Here is a 23,980-nt window from a genome sequence, read left to right as displayed (position 1 = left end):
AGGTGTACAAAAAAATGGGGCTCCAGGATTTTTATATTCTCAAGGATCCCAAGGTTTACAGATGCACAAAAATACTGAAATCATGGAGGAAAGAGTAAAATCCTCAGTGGCAGCCCTCATATATCATGATGCTAAAAACACAACTACTTCATCATATACCTAACTCCCTTATTCTTACCAAACTTCATTACTTCTATTCTTCCAGCCAGGCTGAACCCCTCTGTCTTATCTATGCCTACCTCTGTATGAGTTCTTTCCCTAAAGCTCCTAACTCTAAAAACGTCTTCCAGTATTTTTTTCCTGTCCAAATCTATCTATATTTCCAAAGCCATGGGGTTTGCAGCGTTTCTCAAAAGAGTTACCCTTCCTCATCTCCAGCCTAACTTTGCCTTTGCTTTGTGACCTTGCAACACTCTGCACACAGTGTGTCCCACAGAAACAACAGGGTATAGTGAAGAAAACACACGATTTAAGGAGCCAAGATGCACCTAAAGAAGAACAAGAAATCCAATGGATTTCAAGCGTTACAGGATATACAACAAAGTAACTTGTATACACAGTAAAAGTAGTACAGGCTATATTCAGGAAAAAACTGGTGTTGGTGTATGGATAAATAGCATTAACACAGAACAGAAAATTCAGAAACAACTCACACATATATGGAACCTTAATATTTGACAAAGTTGGCACTGCAGATCAGTGGGGGATGTGTGGAGTATTAAGCAGAATGAGCTGGGACTACTAACTAAACCTATTTTTAAAAACTGGATCTCTTTTTCTTATCTACCAAAAAATCAATTCCAGGATAGCTTACACATTATGTAAAAAACAAAACCATAAACATTTTTTACAAGATCATATAATGAAATAGCTTTCAATATCACAGTAAGAAAGGTTTTTTTTTTTTTTTTTTTTGAGACAGACTATTGATCTGTCACCCAGGCTAGAGTGCAGTGGCAGAATCTCGGCTCACAGCTGCAACCTCCACTTCCCGGGTTCAAGCAATTCTTCTGCCTCAGCCTCCTGAGCAGCTGGGACTACAGGTGCCTGCCACCACGCCCAGCTAATTTTTGTATTTTTAGTAGAGACCAGGTTTCACCATATTGGCCAGGCTGGTTTGAAACTCCTGACTTTGTGATCCACCCACCTAGGCCTCTCAAATGTGCTGGGATTACAGGCACGAACCACTGTGCCTGGCCCAATAAAGGATTTAAAATGAGATACAAAACCAAAAAACAAAGAAGCTTGATAAAATTACATTCAGACCTTCTGTTCATCCAGAAACTCCCAAAAGACACTGAAAAGACAAGTAAGAAACTGAGAGAAGATATCTGGAACACATAAAAACCAAGAAGGGTAAGTATTCAGGATATATTAAGAACTATGAATCAGAAAGCAATGACTTAATGGAAAATAAGCGAAGACATGGACAGGCATTCCAAAACCACAGAAATACAAATGACTCAAACACAAGAAATGATGTCTACCCCATAAGAAGGAAATGTTTATTAAAGCCATAGTGAGAGACAATTTCACATCCACTAGGATTGGTAGGACTTAATCTGACCTTATTAAGTGTTAGCAAGGATGTGGGGTAATGAGACTCTTAATGCACTGGTAGTGATGAGTGTAAACTGTTATAAACAACTTTGAACAACAACAGTTTGACATTACCTAGAAATGATCCACCTTTTTTTTTTTTAATGGAGTCTCACTCGCTCTATTGCCTACGCTGGAAAGCAGTGGCACAATCTGGGCTCACTGCAACCTCTGCCTCCCGGGTTCAAGTGATTCTCCTGCCTCAGCCCCCTGAGTGGCTGGGATTACAGGTGTGTGCCACCACGCCCAGCTAATTTTTGTATTTTTAGTAGAGATGGGGTTTCATCATGTTGGCCAGGCTGGTCTCAAACTCCTGACCTCGTGATCCACCCACCTCAGCCTCCCAAAGTATTGGGATGACAGATATGAGTCATCATGCCAGGTCAATGATCAACAATTCTGTTCACTAGATTATGTGCCCGAGAAAAATTGTGCCTGTGTATAACAAGACACAGGTACAAGAATGTTCACAGTAGGATTTTTTGTAATCACAGAAAATTTAGAAACATACGTGTCCATCAACAGAACAGATACTGAGATATAATCATTCATGGAAATGCTGTTAATTCATTTAAAAAAGGAATTAATTCATCAAAAAACGAATGAAATATAGTGAGATGCACCAAGGCAGACAAATCTCAAACAATTTGATGAAAAGTCACAAAAGAATATGTACATTTTGGTTCTGGTTACATAAAGTTTGAAAGATGGAAATCCTAAAAAATTTGTTTAGTGATGCACACAGGAAATGATAATTAGCAAATTCAGAAAAGTGGCTATATCTTGGGTGGCAAAACAGGAGACATGATCAAGTGGGGCCACACAAGTCTGCTTAGGTTCTGGTGATGCTGCTTCTTATCATATGGCTACTTATCTTAATGTTGTTATTTAAATAATACATTTTACACTCTTTCACATTAATAACATTTTATAGTAACTTTAAAAAATTCATTTGAACTCTACTTTTAGTCATTTTTAATGGGATCAGCACATTGACCCATTGTGGGCGTCATCCTTTGGGATCCCATCGCCATGTGAGGAATTCCTACTACATTTCCCACTGTGAGTAAAAGGGCCTGGGCCTTTATTTCCTTTATCTTTAACTTCGTGTAGTTATCAAAGTTGCTCAAGGTTCTACAGTTATGAAGCAACTCTAGAGTGACTGCCTTCTTTGGCACATGCTTACCTCCCAGTGTGTGATTTCACTTTGTTTTGGAGCTTGGTATGTTCTTTACTTTCATGCCAACTCAGTAAATGTTAATTTTTTAAAAATTGGCATCTGATCTGACTTATTTGGGACAGTTGTTCAATCTGCCATAATAGTGGGAAATGGAAATTCCAAATTCCTTTCTTCTTATACTGAGAATAGCACTCACATAATTATAATTATACAACACTGCTATGTTAGAATAATGAAAAACTGCACTAACTGATTTTTATGTGTTAGGCATTATTAAAAGCACTTTGCATGCATTGTGTGAAATCACTTAGTTCTCCTAACAACCTTGTGAAAATAACGTTCAAAGAGGTTGCCCACAGTATTTCAATCTCTGTTGTTCTTAGAGAATTAGAGCCTACATAACATACAAAGTCTCACCTGATAGTTTAGGTACCACAAATATAGTTCCATCATCACCAACACAGCTGACTGTTGCCTCAAATACTTTCATGTTAGGAATAGCTGGTGGTTTATACCCTCTAGTGGTTCCTGGTTCTAGAATTTCCTCCTGAAATTCAGATACTTTCTGTTCACTGATTATGTCAGCAGTTTTCTTGTCAGGGTCCAAGTGAGTTTTAATACAGTTAGTAACTACTGAATCTTCTTGTTCCAGGGGGACTTCCAGAGACTTCTCAGATAATGAATGGCTGTTATCTAATTTATTAATTCTGTAACATCCAAAAAAGAACACATCTAAACATGAGCAAATATAAAATTCTGGGTAAAACAACATAAAAAGAATCCTTCAGATATACATGAAATTGAAAGAAAATATTTGCTCTAATTTGTTACATTAAAAACTAGCATAACTTAAGTTAAAATTAAAACTACTTTAAATTATGAGACTGATGAGAAAAAGCAATAAAAATTTAAGTAAATGTTTTAAATTTCTATATTTACAGACTATGCTCTCTTAAAATTTCACGTGTGTATCTCAAGTATTGTACAATGAATTCAATATTACTAGAAGATACAACACCTTTAAGATGACTTCAATTTATCAATTTAGTCCACACATAGAACAGACATCTGGCAAGCTATTAGCATCCACAAATACAAAGAAAACATGAGTATCTTAAAAAACAATAAAGTACTATTCATATATTAGGTGTTAGTGGTAATATATTTACTCAGCTTTTCTACTTTATATTATTCTCTTCCAATAAAAAAAATAGGTATCCCTATTGTACAAAAAAATAAAACCTTAGAAGGAAATATTAATATTGATTGTGTTTTAGGGGAATTATGGCAAGTTTCTATTTCTTCTCATCTCCTGTACTTTTAAAACGAAATAAAGGCCGGGCATGGTGGCTCGTGCCTATAATCCCAGCACTTTGGGAGGCTCAGGCGGGAAGATCACCTGAGGTCAGGAGTTCGAGACCAGCCTGGCCAACATGGTGAAACCCTGTCTCTACTACAAATACAAAAATTAGCCGGGCATGGTGGCGCATGCCTGTAATCCCAGCTACTTGGTAGGCTGAGGTGTGAGAATCACTTGAACCCAGGAGGCAGAGGTTGCAGTGAGCTGACATCACAGCACTGCACTCAGGCCTGGGCAATAGAGTGAGACTCTGTCTCAATCAATCAACCAATCAATCAATAAAAGGAAATAAAGCATTGACGAAACAGCCACATAATTCCTCAAATACCCTGCCAGTCCCCCAACCCACCGCCGCCTTAAGACAGCTGGTAGTTTTAGTCTATAAAAACAGTAAAGAACATAACAACTGGTAGCAGACAATGTCAGCAGTATTAACTTGCCTAGCATTTTCCATTCTAACATTTCTTCTATCAAGGAATTGCTTTGGCCTAAAGTCAAAGCAATTAGTTGTATGCCAAAGCTCCGGCAACCCAGGCCGCATCTCCCATATCTAGCCTCACGTCCCACTTTCTTTCTGACTTCGAATTCTCTTTCCATTTCATCAGGACTGGGGTCCTTGTTCTGAATAAGGCAAGATATAAGTTAAGGCAAACACATCTATGGCGATCTGGCCACGTATGGTACAAAGTGGCTACTTGGGACTTGTGTCTCCAATTCCAACATACCTCTATGTCTCTAGAAAGAGAGAGAAAAGAGGCTTGGCGTGGTGGCTCACGCCTGTAATCCCAGCACTTTGGGAGGCTGAGGCAGGCGGATCACGAGGTCAGGAGATCAAGATCATCCTGGCTAACACAGTGAAACCCCGTCTCTACTAAAAATACAAAAAATTAGCCAGGCATGGTGGCGAGCACCTGTAGACCCAGCTCTTTGGGAGGCTGAGGCAGGAGAATGGCATGAACCCAGGAGGCAGAGCTTGTAGTGAGCCAAAATCACGCCACTGCACTCTAGTCTGGGCAACAGAGCAAGACTCTGTCTCAAAAAAAGAAAAAAGGAAAGAAAGAAAGAGAGAGACAAGATTAAGCTAGGGTCACAACCATATCCTGATCCTGTCCCTGGACAAAAGATGCTTAAACTCCAAACACAGAACCGGAAAGGATCTTTAAATATAAATACTGTTCAATTACTTATTTGTTACTCATCCTGTTTCATATAAATACATCTAGTAGGTATATACCTGCCAGAATTTCTAAAATAAAGCCTAAACATTTATGTTTAAGCAAAGGATACCAAAGGGCTCAGATCTGGTATCCACTACATTGTTCTTTTTCTTTGGTTTACAGTGTAAATGTCAAAGGAGAGGGGAAATAACAAAAGCAAGTATGTCAGTAAAGTGGCTTAAGTGTGCAAGAACTGACATGCCTGAATAATGAAATGAGCAATACTGAAGGAATCTATTTCTGAGCTGGCTCCTCAGGGTCAGTTTATAAATCCTTAAGAGCAAACAAGATGCAATTCAGACTTGAAAGCACAAGTAAGGAGATTTGCACATGCAACTCAGAGGCATCCATCACAAACTGATGTCAAAATTTTTTTTAAAAGTCTATACCTCCTTTCTCTCAAAGCCAAACCCTTTTTGATCAAATATTTAGAAACATCAACACGCTCTCCTTTTTCATCTCTGCAGAAAATTTTCACAGGTAATGGCCACGTTGTGTTGTTTTCCTGCAGTGATTTAAGAGCAGAGTAAATATGAAACACCAAAATGCAATCTTCATATAAACAACGTACATTTCGCAGGCATTTCTTCTACATTTCTTTAAGCAAGAAATATTCCCAACTGAGTAAAGTTATTTTGATATCCAAACACATCAAAAAATAGCACTGGGCCAAGTGCGGTGGCTCATGCCTGTAATCCCAGCACTTTGAGAGGCCAAGGCAGGCGGATCACTTGAGGTCGGGAGTTTGAGACCAGCCTGACCAACATGGAGAAACCCCGTCTTTACGGAAAATACAGAATTAGCCAGGCGTGGTGGCGCATGCCTGTAGTCTCAGCTACTCGGGAGGCTGAGGCAGGAGGATCCCTTGAACCCGCAAGGCGGAGATTGCGGTGAGCCGAGATTGCGCCATTGCACTCCAGCCTGGACCACAAGAGTGAAACTTCATCTCAAATAAAGCAAACAGCATGGAAGAGAGTGGAACAGAGAGTTATTTTGTGAAATGCATCAGGAAGACCTCAATGTCAAGGTGAAATTAAAGAAAAAACATCAAACTGGAAACTTGTTTTCCAGTCACAGAATGGGGAGTTGGGAAGTGAGGAATACAATATCAGTTAACAAGTTTCTTTATTCTCTTGCATTCTCTGTAAATTAGAGAATCAAAATGTATTTTCCAAGGTGTGCCTTTTTTCTCCTACAAAAAGCGAAAGAACTACAGAACATATATTGTGCTTCATATGGAAAAAGGTATAAAACTGGAGAAAGCACATAAATAGTAAAAATAAAATGAATTATAAAAGAAAATTCTACTCATTAATGTAATAAAACATTTAAATTAGAAAAAAGAAAGCAAAGAATATTGTTGAAGTGGTCTGAAAAGATATATGCCTCTTATACTTTGAAATAAAAGCAACAAAATTTGTAACAAAATCCAAATAGTTGGCTGTTATTTTCTCTACAAGAAAGAAAATAAACGGAATTGATGGAAACACTAATGAGATCATCAGCACATATCTCTTGTAACTTGTTACCTCACTATCCACCTGTAAGATTATAGTTGCTACAGCTCCAGTCAGGTACAATGAAAGACAGTCACAAGCTGTTGCTGTCCACTTGTCACTCCCACCAGCCGGTCTACAACAGAAAACAGTGGCAACTTGTTTTATAAAAATAGCATACAATATTGAAATATACAAAAAAAAACACTGTATTTACACATATATACACTCATAGCTTGAGCCAACTATATGTAGTAAAAAAACAATTTAAACATGGATTCACATTATTTTTACAATTTTTCCCTCATTTTCATAGGCTTTTTTCATCCCTCTATTTTACTGAGGGCCCATATTACATGTTGACTTATTTATGTGTATCTTTTCTGCAGCTACATTGAGAACCTGTAAAAAACAGGTATATTTTAAATACTTTTTAAGTCATTATATATATTTCATACATGTCAACTAGACTGTAAACTCCAAGAGAACAGGAGTGATGATGTATTATGTGCATCATCATATTCCCTAATGACTAGCATAGTGCCTGGCACATAGAAGCCACTCCAGAAATATTTAATAGAAAGAAAAAAGTCTCTTTGTAATGATGATCCCACTGCCCATTTTTGGAAGTTCTTTGGATTTCAAATCTAACTTGAATTGCTACCCATAAATATCAGAAATACCAGAAATTTTAATTACTGATTCAATAAAATTTTTTACATTATCTGATAGATGTGGTAATAGTTTTAAATGACCAAAATTTAGCAGCATGATAGCCTAAGCTTTCAGCAAATACTGTCAAGACAGTAATGCATAGTTTAAAAAAATGCTCAAGAAATATTTGACAGATAAATGAAATGCAGAGTATCCAATTTCACCATCCATTTTAGTTTGCAGAGTTGGAACTGAGTGATTGCAGAGGTGTCCAATCTTTTGGCTTCCCTGGGCCACACTGGAAGAATTGTTTTGGGCCACACATAAAATACACTAATATAGCTGATGAGCTAAAAAAAAAAAAAAAATCAAAAAAATGTCATACTGTTTAAGAAAGTTTACAAATGTGTGTTGGGCTGCATTCAAAGCCGTCCTGCGCTGCTGCATGTGCACCGTGGGCTGCAGTTTGGACAAGCTGCCTTAGCTGTCTCTAACCAGCAAATCCATCCCCAAGAATAAAGAATTGGTAACACAGAAGAGTTACAGATAACATAGTGCAGGCTCTATAGGCTTTCCTATGGTTTCCAGTTCCAGAGTTTCATTGAGCCTAACCCATTAACAGAATAAACAATTAATTCTGGTCAATTTTTTTTTTTTTTTTTTTTTTAAGAGACAGGACCTCACTATGTTGCCCAGGCTGGCCTTAAACTCATGGGCTCAACGGATCCTCCCATCTTGGTCTCCACGGATCCTCCCATCTTGGTCTCCTGAGTAGCTGAGGCTAAAGATGTATGCCACCACACTCAGCTTTGCCTGGTCAATCTCTTCACAGTAACATGGCTTACGAGAGTGAACTAACCAAATCAACTGGGCACATAACTTGGCCAAAAAGGATTTCGTGCATGTGCTATACTACTTATTGTAAAGCCCAGGGAGAGTTCTTATGTGCTAAGAAGCTTAAATTGTTAGGAACTCTTGGAACCAGTTATGGTTTATTTATTATGATGGTATATAAGTATAAATCAGTGTAACATCAAGGTTGTCCATTGATTTATTGTGGATATAAATAATAATTTAACATTTAAAAAATGTATGAATACAGAATTGCAGTTAGGGAAGATGAAAAAGTTCTTGAGATGAAATGGTGGTAAATGCTATACAACAATGTCATTTGTTTTGTTATTTTTTTTGAGACAGAGTCTCACTGTGTCGCCCAGGCTGGAGTACAGTGGCACAATCTTGGCTCACTGCAACTTCTGCCTCCTGGGTTCAAACAGTTCTCCCTACCTCAGTCTCCCGAGTAGCGGGGATGACAGGTGCCCACCACCACGCCCAGCTAACTTTTGTATTTTAGTAGAGAGGAGGTTTCATCATGTTGGCCAGGCTGGTCTTGAACTCCTGACCTCAAATGATCTGCCCGCCTCAGCCTCCCAAGTGCTGGGTTTACAGCTATGAGCCACCGCAGCCAGCCGTGAATGTTCTTAATGTCATAGAACTGTACGCTGGGGAATGGTAAAAGGGTAAACTGAGTGTAATATCTATTTTATCACCCTAAGAACAATCTATTTAAAGGGATTTCTTAAAATGACAGTAAAACAGAGTGGTTAGAGTTAACGCTTCTGGGTTCAGACCTTGTTTATAACCCTAACTCAACAGTCAGCAGATGATTTTATCCAGATAATAAAACGCTTAACCTCTTAAAGATTCAATTTCCTTACGTATAAATAGTATCTATATCTTTAAGGTTTGTTGTTAGGATTAAGTGAAACAGTGTATTTAAGACAATTAATGCAGGTTCCAGAAGTTCTTCAAGGTTAGCTATCACTAGGCTTTTAAAATGATAATGGTATTCCATTCCAGTCCATAAGATACCATTTGAAGCATGTACAGAAACACATTCTCTGTACTGTTAGGCCCCATTAAGGGACTGATATAATTCTGTTCAATTATTCTGATTGAACTGTTTAATGTCAAAGTGAAAACTAAGATAGGATTTATATAGTATGTGAGCTGAGATTTCCATTCCAGGGCACTGGAAAGATTTACAGTGTCCCATTGTCACCATCAGTGATCACAGACAATAGAAGAGGTGCCTGTAAGATTACAGAAATGGGTCATTAAGAAGAAGGTATCCTATTAGAACAAGGATCTCTAAGGAATAAAACAAACAAACAAAAAGCTATCCTATTATAATATCAATTTTTAGGCCGGGCATGGTGATTCACGTCATAATCCCAGTACTTTGGGAGGCCGAGGTAGGTGGATCACTTGAGGTCAGGAATTTGAGACCAGCCTGGCCAACATGGTGAAACCCCATCTCTACTAAAATTACAAAAATTAGCCAGGCATGGTGGCGCATGCCTGTAATTCCAGCTACTCAAGAGGCTGAGGTGGGAGAATTGCTTGAATCTGGGAGACAGAGGTTGCAGTGAGCCAAGATGATGCCACTGCACTCCAGTCTGGGCAACAGAGAGAGACTCTGTCTCAAAAAAATAAATAAACAAACAAAATAAAAAGATCAGGTTTCAAAACAGATAAATCAAACCAATGCTAGATTTATATAAATAACTTTGGATAAGGTACTTAATTTCTCATCATGAAGTTTCTTCAACTGTAATATGGAGATGGTAATAGTTCCATGTCGGTACTACTGTGAGCACTAAACTAACACACTTTGTAAAGCACATCATACAATGCCTATCCTAGTAGACAATAAATGTTAAGGTATATTGTATACTGTATCTGGAGTTCTCTCATGAGATCCTTGCAGATAAGATATAAGTAAGCTAGATAAACCAGTATTTTAATTTCTTAAAGGTTCATTAAAGTTTTTATAACAATCTTGAAAGGGTCTTTGGGATCTTTTGGCTTTATTGGTAAACAGATTTTTACTATTCCTATTTATAATCCATGTCTGAAATGCCTGCACATATATGTATATCTAAGTGTGTGTATGTGTATGTCTTTTAGCCAAATAACATGCAATTGGCTTCAAGTCAGTGATCAAATTTGAGACAATCTAAAACAAGCTTGTCCAGCCTGCACGTGGCCCAGGACAGCTTTGAATGCAGCCCCACACAAATTCATAAACTTTTTAAAAACATTATGACATTTTTTCGCAATTTTTTTTTAGTTCATCAGCTATTATTACTGTCGGTGTATTTTATGTGTGGCCTAAGACAATAATTCTTCTTCCAACGTGGCCCAGAGAAACCAAAAGATTTGAAACCCTGGTCTAGAACTACAAGCTACCCCAAGTGATTTGGATAACTGTGGTATCAAAGCAATAGCAAAGAATCTGCCAGTAGACTTAATGATAGAGCTGTTTCCAATATGTACAATTTTATCTAGTATTCTATCGTGAATAGCAGCAGGATTTATTTAACAAAAGTTAACAACTGTTCTGAACCTCTGGGGGAAGGCCAGTTATTTTTGGTAATATGATTACATTAGAGGCTAGATATCCAATTTTTGCCAATAAAAGAAACTCAAATTTTTATGTGAAATTTACCAGTTTTTTAAAGAGTTAATATGTCAAAGTTCAAAACACATTCTGCAGGCCAAGTGCATATTAGTTGGAGTTAGCTCATAAAGTGTAGACTACAACTCTGACAGAGGTATGCTTTCAAATTTACAGGTCATACAACATTAGATGGGGCAGCCTAGACATGGAATAACAAAATCAAACATCTGAGTTTCAAAACCAATTAGAAATGTGGCAGGAATAACTGTAAAATTCTATATATAGGCTAAAAAACAGGTTAAAAAACTACTGTGTCAGGCTGGAGTGTAGCAGCACAATCATAGCTCACTGCAGCCTTGAACTCTGGCCTCAAGTGATCTTCCTGCCTTGGTATTCCAAAGTGCTGGGATTACAACTGTGAGCCACCTCACCTGGCCTTTCCCCTCCTTTCATCTAGATTGTGTCTTTCCTTTGCTTCACTGCCTATCTTGCTCAAATTGAACTCTATTACCAGCAATTTCTTCTCAGTGTGGGGTCATGGAAAGGAGTTTCAGTTTACTTTCAAGAGGTTATGTGGCTAAAAAGACTCCAGTATCATGGGATAGAAAGGTCTGCACATTTACAGACCTCTTTCTTGCATTCAGATAAGAACTGCATCCTGCCTTATCCGTTAGTTTTGGCTGCTCTTCTCAGATTGGCCTGCATGCACTAGTGAAATATCATTGCCGATTCCTATTCTCAGAGCTGTTGGAATCCTAGTCTGCCTTGCTTCCAGATCCTCCCACGCAAATGTTGATACTGTAAAGGTCCTGGTTCATGGTGTACCCCACCTGCTAATATTTGAGGGCTCACAGAAGTAACTTGTCATCTGATTTTGCTGTAGATATTGACTCTGTAGTCTTCTGTTTCACTATCCAAGTTGCTGTTTTTATAGTGGGATTCCAGTAGACTAAAACTGTTGTCATTTTCCCAGAATCCTCTACAAATTGACTCTTTTTGGTAATTTACATATTTTTAGCTTTCTATGCAATTTTAAACTTATACAATTTATTTCTATGTTTGTTGTTCCTCAAAGTAAAATTTTTAATATTCAACAGTTTGATTTCTATCTCGGTACTTTCACACTCACCAATCTCTATTTCTGAATGCCACTAAATTTATGTGCTCCCAACTTTTCTCTTCCCCTCTTAAAGTCCAAAATTAACTAGATTTTAGGAAAATTGCAGAATATCTTAGCAAAATTAAAACTGACAAGAACCCATCTAAAAATAATATTTAAAATAATGAGAAAATTACTGAGCTAAAAACTACCTTATATCTACCAGAGAACATTCCAAAGAGAGTCTTCCCATTGTCTTTAGATTTTCTTGAAGTTTTCTTAAACAGTCAACATTCACTACTAGTTCAACACCCACGTCATACAGCAAGACCTAAGAAAATAATAACTTTTTAAGTCTACAGACAAACACCACTTGGAAATATTTTTTTGGCAAACTGAAAAACTCAATGAAAACTGTTTTAACTCTGGGGGAAAAAAATACAAAATGCATTCACCTTCACAATTATAGTTTTAACTCTGCAATTTACCTCTACCAATGTGTCTGTAACCATTCTGATGATCTGGCCTCTTCGCCACTGATTTTTATCTTGGATCTTAACAGCACAGTGCATATTATTTTCCCATTTAACAGGTTCCCATTTTGAGTTTTCATAGGCAGCTATCATCTTTTCTTCTAAACTACAGAGATAAAAAATATTTAACTTTCCAAACCTTTTCTCATATAATTCTCTGGCTACATGTTTTCTACTATCCCCGCTTGCTCATTCCACTCCAGCCAAGATGGACACCTTGTTTTTCCTTGAATGTAAAAGTGTATTTCTTCCTTAGGTTTTTGAACTAGCTCTTCCTTCTGCCTGAGAGAAACTTCCCTCAGACACTCATGTGGCTTTACCTCCCTCCCTCCTTCTTTGAGGCCCATTTCAAATGTCACTGTCTCTGAGGTCTTCTTTGACCATCCTAAAAGTGCCTTCCTCCCCAAATGTTTCATTATTTCTATTTCCCTTATCACCATCTGCCACACTAAAAATTTTATTTGTTCACTCTCTCTCCCTCTACTAGAGTTTAAGTTACATGACAACAAAGATTTGCCTATGTTTTATATCAGGGTATCCCTAACACTTACAATACTGGTTGTCATATAGTAGGTCCTCAGTTAGTATTTGTAGAATGAATAAATTCTGATACAGGGGAAACAGCCAACAGATATCCTATTTTCATACTTCCAACTAGCTGAGAGACAACTTAAAATAATTTTGCTTGTAAAATCTACATTTATGACTTCTAGATATTTGAAACAGAATATATAAAGGATAAAATCATTTGCAATATTTTCCTTATATATAATATATATACCTATTAAGTAAGTTTTCAGTTAACAACCACTGAACATAAATCTTCTCAGGAGATATTACATTACAGATATGCACAGGCAATTCCTTATTATAAAGTGACTGAAAATTCTCATTAGGTAGATATTTTGCAGACACAGGGTTTAAGTTGTGCACTTCATTTGAAATAATTTCTTCTGGAGAAGGATCCCAAACTTCAATACGCTTTTGAGAATTATCTTTCAGGATGTATCTGAAAAACAACAAAAGTTAATGAAAAGAATTGTATGCAAAATACTTGTTTGCATTTGCTCAGGTCTGTATCTCGACTGTGATGATGCTTACATGACTATTTTCATCAAAATTCATTTAACTGTGGACCTAAAACAGGTGACTTTTTACTGTATATAAGTTATACTTCAATAACCCTGACTTTAAAAAGAAAGGAGAAGATTCAGTACAAAAAAAATTTTATTTTCTGAAATGGAGTCTCACTCTGTTACCTAGGCTGAAGTACAGCGACAAGATCTTGGCTCACTGCAGCCTGCACCTCCCAGGTTCAAGCAGTTCTCCTGCCTCAGCCTCCCAAGTAGCTGGGATTACAGGCACCCGCCACCATGCCCCACTAATTTTTTGTATTTGTAGTAGAGGCAGGGTTTCACCATATTGGCCAGGATGGTCTCAAACTCCTGACCTCATGATCTGCCTGCCTCAGCCTCCCAAAGTGATGGGATTTCAGGCGTGAGCCACTGTGCCCAGCCCAGACCAACCTTAATTTGAATGTTTATTCTCATTTCTTTTCCGCTCTCATTTGAGACCTATCGTGGAAAAGCTCCTGATTCTAGCTCCTCCAGCATGAGAGTGAGCAGGAGAGCATGACCACAGATCGTTAATACTAGTATGAGTCAATGTAGGTCTCTATGGAGTGTCACTGCTTCTGTGGCTTATGCTGACAGGCATCACGTGTGGGTGCTATCTGAATACCTGCTTTCTTCTTTTTTTTTTTTTAAGATAGAGTCTCGCTCTGTCACCCAGGCTGGAGTGCAGTGGCACAATCTCAGCTCACTGCAACCTCCGTCTCCTGGGTTCAAGCGATTTTTCTGCCTCAGCCTCCCAAGTAGCTGGGACTATAGGTGCACGCCACCATGCCCAGCTAATCTTTGTATTTTCAGTAGAGACGGTTACAACATATTGGACAGGTTGGTCTCAAACTCTTCTTAAGTGATCCACCCACCTCAGCCTCCTCCAGGTCCACTCCCACTACCCAAGTCCCTACTGTGGAAGAATTCTTTGTCTTGACCTCAAAACCCTCCCACCTGTCCTTGCCACCACTCTACTCCTCTGCTTCTTAGGTCACCCTAACCACGAGCCTGTCCGGGGTGAGTATTAGCACAATGGCCCAAGCCTGGTTATCATTCCAAGTATCTACTTGAATCCCAGAAAATTAACATTTCTACAAATGGAAATGTAAGCTACTCTACCACTACGCTTATTCTCCATCCTGCCATTTCTCTTCCCAATTCCTTTCTCAGTCAGGCACAAGGGGCTTCCTAAGCAGAAATAAGACACCAGTCGCCTTTCCTTACAAGCATTCTCAAGGAGCCTTTCTCTTGGTTTCTGAGTTCCTTAGTAATGGAAGGAAAAGTCACTCTGGTCCTCATTAGATTAATGACTTCAATTATTTTCTATTTTTTCTGGTCCAGGACAGGGAAAATTCCCAGGTCTACAGTCTAAGCACATCTCCAATGGGGAATGATATGCCAGTTTCCCTTCTTGCAATTACAATGTTACATATGAATATGAACTAACAATGAAAGTTTACATATCTACTTACCCTATTTCATAAGATGCTAGGCCCTCTTTGACTAGCTGGTCATTAATACTGGTAGTTGTCATTTCAGGAGGACCAAGAGAATCAAAAAGCTCAACTAAGAGCACATTATCTTCCAGAATTTCTGTAAAACCATTAAGAAAATTCGGGGAAAGAAAGATGTCACAAAATATACAAAATGAGGCCTTTTATTTTTTTTTTTTGGAGACAGAGTCTTAGTCTGTCGCCCAGGCTGGAGTGTAGTGGCGCAATCTCGGCTCACTGCAACCTCGGCCTCCTGGGTTCAAGTGATTCTCCTACCTCAGCCTCCCGAGTTGCTGGGACTACAGACATGCGCCACCACGCCCAGTTCATTTTTTTTATATTTTTAGTAGAGACGGGGTTTCACCATGTTGGCCAGGCTGGTCTCAAACTCCTGACCTCAAATGATCTGCCCACCTTGGCCTCCCAAAGTGATGGGATTACAGGCCTGAGCCACTGCACCCGGCCTAAATGAGGCAATTTTTTAAAAATTGGAAACTTAATTTCTTTCATTTGCATACATGACATTTCTTGCAGAATAATGTCATAGTGGCTAGGTGTTAAAGTAGTATTTTGCAGATATAAATGAACTGTCAGTGTTATCTGTAACATACACAAATTAGTGAACATCTTATTTTAGGTTACTGTGTGCCATTATATAAAGAAATCAGTTCAAAGCTTTTAGATTCAGAAAAATATAAATATATTCATTTGAAGAAGTGTTCTGTTGTATTCTTAATTGTTTTATGGAACTCAACCAAGTTCCAGGAGGACCAAGGTGAATGAAAGTTAACTCAGGCCAGTGATCATCTGCAAAGGTTTACAGCTTTTATAAAAATGGCACAAAGTTTAAAACAACAAAAACTCAATCTAGAGCCCTCAATTAACTACAACTTTTTTCTGTCCCTGTGTTTTTTAGGACAAACTATCTAACTTTTAATTCTTTTTGTTTACCAGATCTATTTCTTAAACTAGACTGGGAGTTAAATGAGTGTAAGGCTTGTGTCTCATGTGTCTGTTTACTTATTTATGGTACATTGCACAGGGAAATTGGTCAATAAGTATCTGAAATATGACAGAGAAATTTCTTTAGAAAACGTATCTAAAAAATGCACTGAGATCCGTATATGCCTATGCCTTTCCAGCTGGTAGCTGCTAGTCAGAACGATTCTAAATAAAAAGATAACCATTACCAACAGCAACATTCTATATTAACCAAGTTATAAGAGTTATAACAGTATACATTTAAAAGGTTTTAAACAATTTTTTCCATTAAGTTACAGGGGTACAGGTGGTATTTGGCTAAATGAGTAAGTTCTTTAGTGGTGATTTGTGAGATTTTGGTGCACCCATCACTCAAACAGTATACACTGCACCGTATTTGTAGTCTTTTATCCTTCACACCCCTCCCACTTTACCCCCAAGTCCCTAAAGTCCATTCCTTTGCCTCCTCATAGCTTAGCTTCCACATATCAGTGAGAATGTATGATTATTGGTTTTCCATTCCTGAGTTATTTCACTTAGAATAACAGTCTCCAATCTCATCCAAGTCACTGCAAATGCTGTTAATTCATTCCTTTTTATGGCTGTGTAGTATTCCATCATTTATATTCATGTGTATGTATGTGTGTGTGTGTGTGTGTGTATATCACAGTATATCACAGTTGCTTCATGCACTCATTGATTGATGGGCATTTGGGTTGGTTCCACGATTTTGCAATTGTGAATTGTGCTGCTATAAACATGCGTGTGCAAGTGTCTTTTTTGAATAATGACTTCTTTTCCTCTGGGTAGATACCTAGCAGTGGGAAGGCTGGATCAAATGGTAGTTCTACTTTTAGTTCTTTAAGGAATCTCCACACTGTTTTCCATAGCAGCTGTACTAGTTTACAATCCCACCGGCAGTGTAGAAGTGTTCCCTGTTCACCCCACCCACACATCAACTGTTTTCTGATTTTTTGATTATGGCCATTTTTGCAGGAGTGAGGTGGCATCGCAATGTGGTTTTGATCATTTCCCTGATCACTAGTGACGTTGAGCATTTTTTCGTACCTTTTTTGGTCGTTTGTGTATCTTCTTTTGAGAATTGTCTATCCATGTCGTTAGCCCGCTTTTTGATGAGATTGTTTTTTTTCTTACTGATTTGTTTGAGGTCATTGTAGATTCTGGATATTAGTCCTTTGTCAGATGCATAGATTGTGAAGATTTTCTCCCACTCTGTGGGTTGTCTGTTTAACTCTGCTGACTATTCCTTTTGCTGTGCAACAGCTCTTTAGTTCAATTAGGTCCCAGCTATGTATGTCTGCTATTATTGCATTTGCTTTTGGGTTCTTGGTCATGAAATCCTTGCCTAAGCCAATGTCTAGAGGGGTTTTTCCAATGGTATCTTCTAGAATTTTTATATTTCCATTCTTAGACTTCAGTCTTTAATCAGTCTTGAGTGATTTTCATACAAGGTGAGAGATGAAGATTCAGTTTCATTCTCTTACATGTGGCTAGCCAATTATCCTAGCACCATTTGTTGAAAAGGGTGTCCTTTCCCCACTTTATGTTTTTGTTTGCTTTGTCAAAGATCAGTGGCTGTAAGTATTCGGGTTTATTTCTGGGTTCTCTATTCTGTTTCATTGGTCTATGTGCCTATTTTTGCACCAGTACCACACTGTTTTGGTGACTATGGCCTTATAGTATAGTTTGAAATCAGGTATTGTAATGCCTCCGTATTTGTTCTTTTTGCTTAGTCTTGCTTTGGTTATGTGGGCTCTTTTTTGGCTCCATATGAATTTTAGAATTGTTTTTCTAATTCTGTGAAGAATGATGGTGGTATTTTGATGGAGACTGCATTGAATTTGTAGATTGCTTTTGACAGTATGTTCATTTTCACAATATTGATTCTACCCATCAATATGGGTACCATTGCAATATGGTAGAATCAGATGGATTCTACCCATCCAATATTGATTCTACACATCCATGGGATGTGTTTCCATTTGTTTGTGTCCTCTATGATTTCTTTCAGCAGTATTTTGTAGTTTTCCGGTCTTCTGACTTCTTGGTTAGTTATATTCCTAAGTTTTTTATTTTTTTGCAGCTATTGTAAAATGAGTTGAGTTCTTGATTTGATTCTCTGCTTGGTCGCTGTTGGTGTACAGAAGAGCTACTGATTTGTGTACATTTATTTTGTATCCGGAAACTTTGATGAATTATTTTATCAGTTCTAGGAGCTTTCTTGAGGAGTCCTTAGAGTTTTCAAGGTAAACAATCGTATCATCAGCAAACAGTGACAGTTTAACTTTTTCTTTACCGATTTGGATGCCCTTTTTTTCTTTCTCTTGTCTGACTGCTGTGGCTAGGACTTCCAGTACTATGTTGAAGAGGAGTGTTAAGAGTGGCCATTCTTGTCTAGTTCCACTTCTCAGACGGAATGCTTTCAACTTTTCCCCATTCAGTATTATGTTGGCTGTAGGTCTGTCATAGATGGCTTTTAATACATTAAAGTATGTCCCTTGTACGCCGAAGTCTGGAGAGTTTTAAGCATAAAGGGATGCTGGATTTTGTTGAATGCTTTTTCTGCATCTATTGAGATCATGTGATTTTTGTTTTTAATTCTGTTTACATGGTGTATCACATTTATTGACTTGCATATGTTACATCCCTGCATCCCTGGTATGAAACTCACTGGATCATGGATTACTTTCTTGATATGTTGTTGGATTCGGTTAACTACTATTTTGTTAAGGATTTTAACACCTATGTTCATGAAGGATATCAGTCTATAGTTTTCTTTCTTGGTTGTGCCCTTCCTGGCTTTGGTATTAGGGTGATGCTGGCTTCACAGAATGAATTACGGAAGGTTCCTTCTTTCTCTATCTTGTGGAATAGTGTCAAAAGGATTAGTACCAATTCTTTGTCTGGTAGAATTCTGCTGTGAATCCGTCTGGTCCCGAACTTTTCTTTGGTGGTAATTTTTAAATTACCATTTCAATCTTGCTGCTTGGGGTTGGTCTGTTCAGGATATCTAATTCCTCCTGATTTAAGCTAGGAGGGTTGTATTTTTCCAGAATTTATCCATCTCTTCTAGGTTTCCTAGTTTATGTGCATAAAAGTGTTCATAGTAGCCTTGAATGATCTTCTGTACTTCAGTGGTGTCAGCTGTAATAGCTCCTGCTTCGTTTGTTAGTGAGGTTATTTGGATTTTCTCTCGTTTTCTTGGTTAATCTTGCTAATGGTCTATCAATTTTATTTACCTTTTCAAATAACCAGCTTTTTATCTTTTGTATTTTTGTTTCAATCAATTTCATTTAGTTCTGCTCTGACCTTAGTTATTTCTTCTGACAGGTTTGGGTTTGTTCTTGTTTCTCTAGTCCTTGAGATGTGTCAGTTTATGCTCTTTCAGTCTTTTTGATGTATGTATTTAGGGCTAGGAACTTTCCTCTTAGCACCTGCCTTTGCTGTATCCCAGAGGTTTTGATAGGTTGTATCATTATGTCATTCAGTTCGAAGAAATTTTTAATTTCCATCTTGATTTTGTTTTTGAACCAATGCTCATTCAGGAGCAGGTTAATTTCCATGTATTTGCATGGTTTTGAAGGTTCCTTTTGATTTCCAGTTTTCTTCCACTGTGGTCTGAGAGAGTGCTTGATATAATTTCAATTTTCTTAAATTTATTGAGGTCATATGGTCTTAGAAATTTCCATACGCTGTTGAATAGAACGGGTATTTTATGGTTGTTAGATGAAATGTTCTGTATATGTCTGTTAAGTCCATTTGTTCCAAGGTATAGTTTAAATCCATTCTTTGTTGACTGTCTTGATGACCTGTCTAATAATGTCAGTGGAACGCTGAAGTCCCCTACTATTATTGTGTTGCTGTCTATCTCATTTCTTAGGTCTATTAGTAATTGTCTTATGAATTTGGAATCTCCAGTGTTAGGTGCACATATGTTTAAAAGTATGGTATTTTCCTGTTGGACAAGGCCATTTGCCATTACACAACGTTCCCCCATTACACAACGTTCCCCCATTACACAGCGTTCCCCCATTACACAACGTTCCCCCATTACACAACGTTCCCCCATTACACAACGTTCCCCCATTACACAACGTTCCCCTCTGTCTCCTTCAACTGCCATTGCTTTGTTTCGTCTGATGTAAGAATAACTACCCTTGCTCGCTTTTGGTGTCCATTTGCATGAAGTGCCTTTTCCCACCCCTTTAGTTCAAGTTTATGTGAGTCCTTATGTGTTATGTGAGTCTCCTGAAGGCAGGAGACGGTTGATTGGTGAGTTCTTATCCATTCTGTGGTTCTGTGTCTCTTACGTGAGCATGAGTATTTAGGTCATTCACATTCAATGTTAACATCGAAATGTGAGTACCATTGCATTCATGGTGCTCTTTGTTGCCTGCGTACTTTGGTTTTTTTGTTTTTGCTTTTTAACTTGTATTTCTGTTTTACAGGTCTGGTGTGATTTCTGCTCCGAAGATATTCAGTTTTGATGTGTTTCCAGGATTTGTTTCAAGATTTAGAGCTCCAAAATTTTAGCAGTTCTTGTAGTGGTGGCTTGGTAATGGCAAATTCTCTCAGCCTTTGTCTTTTGAAAAAGACTGTATCTTTCCTTCATATATGATGCTTAGTTTCACTGGAAAGAAAATTCTTGGCTGATCAATTGTTTTGGTTGAGGAGGCTGAAGATAGGGACCCAATCCCTTCCAGCTTGTAGGGTTTCTGCTGATAAATCTGCTGGTAATCTGATAGGTTTTCCTTTATAGGTTACCTGGTGCTTCTCACAGCTCTTAAGATCCTTAACTTTGGATAGATAACCTGATGACAATGTGTCTAGGCAAAGATCTTTTTGTGATGAATTTCCCAGGTCTTCGTGCTTCTTGTATTTGGATGTCTAGGTCTCTAGCAAGGCCTGGGAAGTTTTCCTTGATTATTCCCCCAAATATGTTTTCCAAGCTTTGCACTTCTTGTATTTGGATGTCTAGGTCTCTAGCAAGGCTAGGGAAGTTTTCCTGAATTCTTTCCCTAAATACGTTTTCCTGAGGAAGAAGAGAAATCTATGGTTTGGTCGTTTAACATAATCCCAGACTTCTTGAAGGCTTTGCTTGTATTTTCTGATTCTTTTTTCCTTGTCTCTGTTGGATGGGGTTAATTCGAAGACCTTGTTTTCAAGCTCTGAATTTCTTTCTTCTACTTGTTCCATTGCTGAGACTTTCCAGAACATTTTGCATTTCTAAAAGTGTGTCCAAAGCTTCCTGAATTTTTTTTATTGTTTTAAGCTATTGCCCTGAATATTTCTCCCTTCACTTCTTACATTGTTTTTTGCATTTCCTTGCATTGGGCTTCGCCTTTCTCTCCTGATTAGCTTAATAACCTTCTGAATTATTTTTCAGGTAAATCAGGGACTACTTCTTGGTTTGGATCCACTGCTGCTGAACTAATGTGATTTTGAGGGGGTGTTGAGCCTTGTCATATTACCAGGGTTGGTTTTCTGGTTCTTTCTTATTTGGATAGGTTCTCTCAGAGGGAAAGTCTAAGACTGAAGATTGTCGTTCAGATTTTTTTGTCTCACAGGGTATTCCCTTGATGCAGTACTCTTCCCCTTTTCCTATGGATGTGGCTTCCTGTGAGCTGAACTACAGGGATTACTGTCTCTTTCTAGGTCCAGCCACTCAAAGAGTCTACCTGGTTCTGGACTGGTATTGGGGGTTGTCTGCACAGAGTCCTGTGATGTGAACCACCTATGGGTCTCTCAGCCGTGGATAGCAGTGCCTGTTCCGGTCAAGGTGGTGATGGGGTGAAATGGGCTCCATGAGGGTTCTTAGCTTTGGTGGTTTAACGCTCTATTTTTGCGCCAGTTGGCCTCCTGCCAGAGGTGGCAGTTTCTAGAGTGCATCAGCTGTGGTAGTATGGGAAGGAACTGGCAATGCGCGGGGCCATAGAACTCACAAGATTATATGTCCTTTGTCTTCAGCTACCAGGGTGGGTAGGGAAGGACCATCAGCTGGGGGTGGGGCTAGGTGTGTCTGAGCTCAGACTCTCCTTGGGTGGGTCTTGCTGAGGCTGCTATGGGGGATACAGGTGAGAGTCCCAGATCACTGGAGTTGTGCGCCTAGGAGAATTATGGCTGCCTCTGCTGAGTCATGCAAGTTGTCAGGGAAGTGGGGGAACAACGGCAGTCACAGGCCTCACCCAGCTCCCACACAAACCAAAGGGCCAGTTTCATTCCCACCGTGTTCCCCCCACCAGCTCCCAGTCTGTGTCCAGATGGAGAGCAATATGGGTTTGAAAACCTGTCCCAGGTTATCTGCCTCCCAGCTGGGAAAGAAAAGGGCTTGGTTCTTCCCCTCTGCCTGTGGAGTCTGCACACCAGATTTGCACCCTCCCCCAAATTCTGGCCAGGAGGTTTCTCACCCTGTTCAAATTATTACCAAGTTCAGCTAGAGATTTCCTTCTCCTTGTGGAGTTTTACCCCCTGCTCCTCTCCCATTGAATCCCTGTGGCACCAGGCAGGAAGGGGCTGCTTGGGGACCCAGCAAGTTCTCAGGGCCTTTCTGCTGCTTCTAGCCCTGTATTTCGCTCGGCTCTCCAAAATGACTCAGCTCCAGGTAAAGTTGGAAACTTCTCCCACAAACAGACCTTCAGCTTCTCCAGTGGAAGTGTGTTTTCGGGAGAGGAGGGTCTCCCTTTCCCACTTCTGCAATTGGGGCACTCACAGTTTCGGTGGGGGGGTCTCCCGGGTTCTCCAGGAGCAGTCTGCTTCCTGCAGAGGGTTTGTTGCCTTTTTTTTTTTTTTAATTTGAGACGAAGTCTTGCTCTGTCACTCAGGCTGGAGTGCAGTGGCACAATCTCAGCCCACTTCTGCCTCTGAGGTTCAAGTGATTTTCCTGCCTCACTCTCCAAGTAGCTGGGAGTACAGGTGCGTGCCACCATACCTGGCTAGTATTTTTTATTTTTAGTAGAGATAGGGTTTCCCCATGTTGGCCAGGCTGGTCTCAAACTCCTGACCTCAGGTGATCCACCCACCTTGACCTCCCAAAATACTGGGATTACAGGCATCAGCCACCACACCTGGCCTAAAAAGCTTTTTTTTCAGGAGTCGAAAAAAAAAATTCCTGGCTACTTTTCAATGGTCTAGATAAATTATCTAGACACAAAAGGCTAAGCAACACTGAGCCTCAATAAACTTTGATCTGCCTGCTTTTCCATCTCTTGTGTTAACTTTAATTTTTTAGTTTTATACTTCTTATGCAAAAAGTTCTTTATTCCAATAGGGTCAACTTTCTCTGTGTTCTGTACCTTTATTATCTTCACTGCTCTCCTCTTAATCAAATATAAATGTTCCTTGCTTTCTAAGGTAACACAGCATGTATGAATGGCAGGTTCCTGTTCTCAGCTGTGGTAGTTCACTGTATTATAAAGGTCTTGGACTCACAATTTTACTGCTGTACAGGTGAATGGGGAAAGATAGTTCTGGTTGGGCAAGACCCTCTGGCACTCCTTAAATAAAATAATCTAGGTTATTAATAACTATGCCACAGCTAGTGTTTGCATGTCACTGGTATTAAATTATTATGTGAGAAAGAAAGAAGAGATATCAAGTAAGAAACCCAAGAAATCTTGATTGATTGTCCATGGGAAATTATTCTAGGAAGGTGCAAAAACCCCATGAAATGCGATTCCTAAAGGAAGGCTGGAAAACAGTTATACAGGTTAAAGTTACCTCAAAATCAGTGGAGACTGTTCAAGGACCAATTCATTTGTTCATTTCAG

The 23,980-nt window shown here is 38.9% G+C and overlaps 1 protein-coding gene across 10 annotated transcripts in view; it reads right to left on the bottom strand.

Annotated features, from left to right (window-relative positions):
- The window catches only part of RNF17 (ring finger protein 17), a 131,445-nt gene that overhangs the window by 37,795 nt on the left and 69,670 nt on the right, over positions 1–23,980 (bottom strand). For 9 of the 10 annotated variants that reach the window (XR_004443350.1, XM_033236782.1, XM_033236796.1 and 6 more), the window contains 7 exons: positions 15,192–15,312; positions 13,383–13,610; positions 12,557–12,707; positions 12,281–12,399; positions 6,886–6,988; positions 5,746–5,861; positions 3,197–3,486 (listed from right to left, as the gene is read on the bottom strand). Coding sequence is in view for 9 of the 10 variants with exons in the window: in XM_033236782.1 (XP_033092673.1) it covers positions 3,197–3,486; positions 5,746–5,861; positions 6,886–6,988; positions 12,281–12,399; positions 12,557–12,707; positions 13,383–13,610; positions 15,192–15,312 (1,128 nt within the window). In the remaining variant the exon portion in view is untranslated. The remainder of the gene's footprint in view (positions 1–3,196; positions 3,487–5,745; positions 5,862–6,885; positions 6,989–12,280; positions 12,400–12,556; positions 12,708–13,382; positions 13,611–15,191; positions 15,313–23,980) is intronic. The other variant, XM_033236774.1, reaches the window with a different exon arrangement.

Source organism: Trachypithecus francoisi, unplaced genomic scaffold (genome assembly GCF_009764315.1).
Source record: "Trachypithecus francoisi isolate TF-2019V2 unplaced genomic scaffold, Tfra_2.0 Contig01461, whole genome shotgun sequence".
Classification (NCBI taxonomy): domain Eukaryota; kingdom Metazoa; phylum Chordata; class Mammalia; order Primates; family Cercopithecidae; genus Trachypithecus; species Trachypithecus francoisi.
Note: the sequence above shows the minus strand (reverse complement) of the source record. Positions and strands in the feature narration are given on the sequence as shown.